Source organism: Rhincodon typus, chromosome 44 (genome assembly GCF_021869965.1).
Source record: "Rhincodon typus isolate 14 chromosome 44, sRhiTyp1.1, whole genome shotgun sequence".
NCBI lineage: Eukaryota > Metazoa > Chordata > Chondrichthyes > Orectolobiformes > Rhincodontidae > Rhincodon > Rhincodon typus.
The window spans coordinates 1,196,323-1,198,587 of record NC_063375.1 but is presented as its reverse complement, the minus strand read 5'-3'; the positions used below and the strand labels follow the sequence as shown (position 1 = coordinate 1,198,587).

The 2,265-nt window shown below is 55.5% G+C and overlaps 1 protein-coding gene across 2 annotated transcripts in view; it reads left to right on the top strand.

The window, feature by feature from the left end:
- The first annotated feature begins 480 nt into the window (after positions 1 to 480).
- si:dkey-32e23.4 (dynamin-1-like protein) overlaps positions 481 to 2,265 on the top strand; it is a 12,797-nt gene continuing 11,012 nt past the window's right edge. The window contains exons 1-2 of one of the 2 annotated variants that reach the window (XM_048619862.1): positions 481 to 560; positions 769 to 931. In XM_048619862.1, coding sequence (XP_048475819.1) covers positions 817 to 931 — 115 coding nt within the window. In that variant the 5' untranslated portion in view covers positions 481 to 560; positions 769 to 816. Of the gene's footprint in view, positions 561 to 768; positions 932 to 2,265 lie in introns of those variants that run through there. The other variant, XM_048619863.1, reaches the window with a different exon arrangement.

Genomic DNA, 2,265 nt, shown 5'->3' with positions numbered 1-2,265 from the left:
CTCCTCACCCTGTCGCTGGCCGACGTGACCCTCTGCCCTTAAGACCTGGAGGATTTGTGTGTTTGCAGGTTTTCGTGGACTTCGATGAGATTCGGCAGGAGATTGAGAGCGAGACAGAGCGTGTGACAGGAGTCAATAAGGTATGGGACGGGGCTAACGCCGCTGAATATCTCCGTGGGTTGGTACTGTGCCTGTGCCCAGCGCCTCTGTGCGACTGCGACGTTCAGAAAGGCAGGAACGGGGCGGGGTGGACCGCTTGGTGGGTGGGTCGGAGTGTATTGTCTACCTTGGACTGGGCAGCCCCCTCCTCTGTGACAGGGTTGGGCGGGGAATGGACTTATTGCCAGCACTCAGTGATTCCCAGCACTCTGAGTATCTCTGCGTGACCGCCTGTCTCCCCCCTTCCCCTCCCCCCCTCCCTCTCCCCGCCCCCCTCTCTCTCTCTCACTCTCTCTCTCTCTCTCTCTCGGAAGGGTATCAGCCCGGAACCCATCCACCTGAAGATTTATTCGCCCAACGTCCTCAATCTAACCCTCATTGACCTGCCAGGGCTCACCAAGGTAAGGGCCGCTGTGTTCGTCGTGTGTGCATCTCCCATGACCAGGTACAGGGGGTGAATGTTTGAATGGGGGACAGTGTCGAAGGAGCTTTACTCTGTATCTAACCCCCTGTCCCTGGGAGTGTTTGATGGGGGGGGGAAACGGTGCAGCGGGAGCTTTACTCTCTGCCTCTAAGAGGGTTTTGATTGGGTGCTGTGCTCTGCTTCAGGTGCCAGTGGGAGATCAGCCTGTGGACATAGAGCAACGGATCCGTGAGATGTTGGGATTGTACATCGGTCACCCCAGCTCCCTGATCCTGGCTGTGACAGCAGGAAATACTGACATGGCAACTTCAGAGGCACTAAAACTGGCTCGGGAGGTCGATCCTGACGGTAGGCTGGTCGGCCAGGAGGGGAATCGCATCGCTGAACCGCACCCAGCGAGCCCTGTGGACGTCCCTGTCCCAGAGGCATACAGCACGGAAACAGACCCTTCGGCACATCCCATCTGTGCTGACCCTAATCCCAAACTAGACCAGTCCCGCACTTGCCTGCCCCTGGCCCATATCCCTCCAAACCTTACCCCATCCATGTACTTATCCAAATGTCTTTTAAACGGTACCCGCGTCCACCACTTCCTCGGGGAGTTCGTTCCACAAACCACCCTCTCTGTCAAAAAAAAATTGCCCTGTTTGAATCTTTCTCCTCTCGCCTTTGAAATATGCCCCCTAGCCTTAAAATCCCCTACCCTAGGGAAAAGACACCCGCTATTCACCCTATTCATGCCCCTCATGATTTTATAAACCTCTATAAGGTCACCCCCTCAGCCTCCGATGCTCCAGAGAAAATAGCCCCAGCCCCTCCTTATAACGTCCTGGTAAATCTCTCCCGAACCCTCTCCAGTTTAATAACATCCTTCCTATAACAGGGAGACCAGAACTGGACACAGTGCTCCAGGAGAGGCCTCACCAACGCCCCTGTACAACCCCAACGTGACGTCCCCAGCTCCTACACTCAAAGGGGCTGAGGGATGAAGGCAAGCGTGCCAAACGCCTCCTTCCCCACCCTGTCTACCTGTGACCCTAACTTCAAAGGATTATGTCCCTGAACCCCCCCTCGGTCTCTCTGTTCTACAACACCACCCCAAGGCCCTACTTTTCATTGTATAAGTCCTGCCCCTTGTTTGTTTTAGCAACACCTCGCGTTTATCCGAATTAAACTCCGTCTGCCTCTCCTCGGCCCGTTGACCAAATGGATCAAGATCCCTGTGTAATCTTAGAGGAACCTTCCTCACTGACCACTACGCCCCCGATCCTGGTGCCACCTGCAAACTTACTCACCGTGCCCCCTATATCCTGTAGTCTGTGTGCGACTGCCTGGTTGTGGGATCAGGTGGGAATGTTGACATGGTGTGTTGGGAGTGGGGAGCAGGGATGTGTTAGTGGCGGTTTACACGCTGGGGCGTGGGGATAGTATGATGGGTCGGGACACGTTTGGGATTCAGTGCGATTTGGAATCCAAGGTGGGCTTGGAAGGGAGGGGCAGGCAGAGCCAGGTACTGGACGGTTGCCACAGCAATGGGGTTTAGTGAGGGTTCACCTTGGTGGGGCGAACAGGGTCTGGGGTTGGCCATTCATCTGTGATGGCCCAGCTGTTGTGGGGAGTGATGGGGCATTGTTCCAGTGTGTGACCCTATCACTGCCTCCATCTTCTCTGTCTATGTCTCT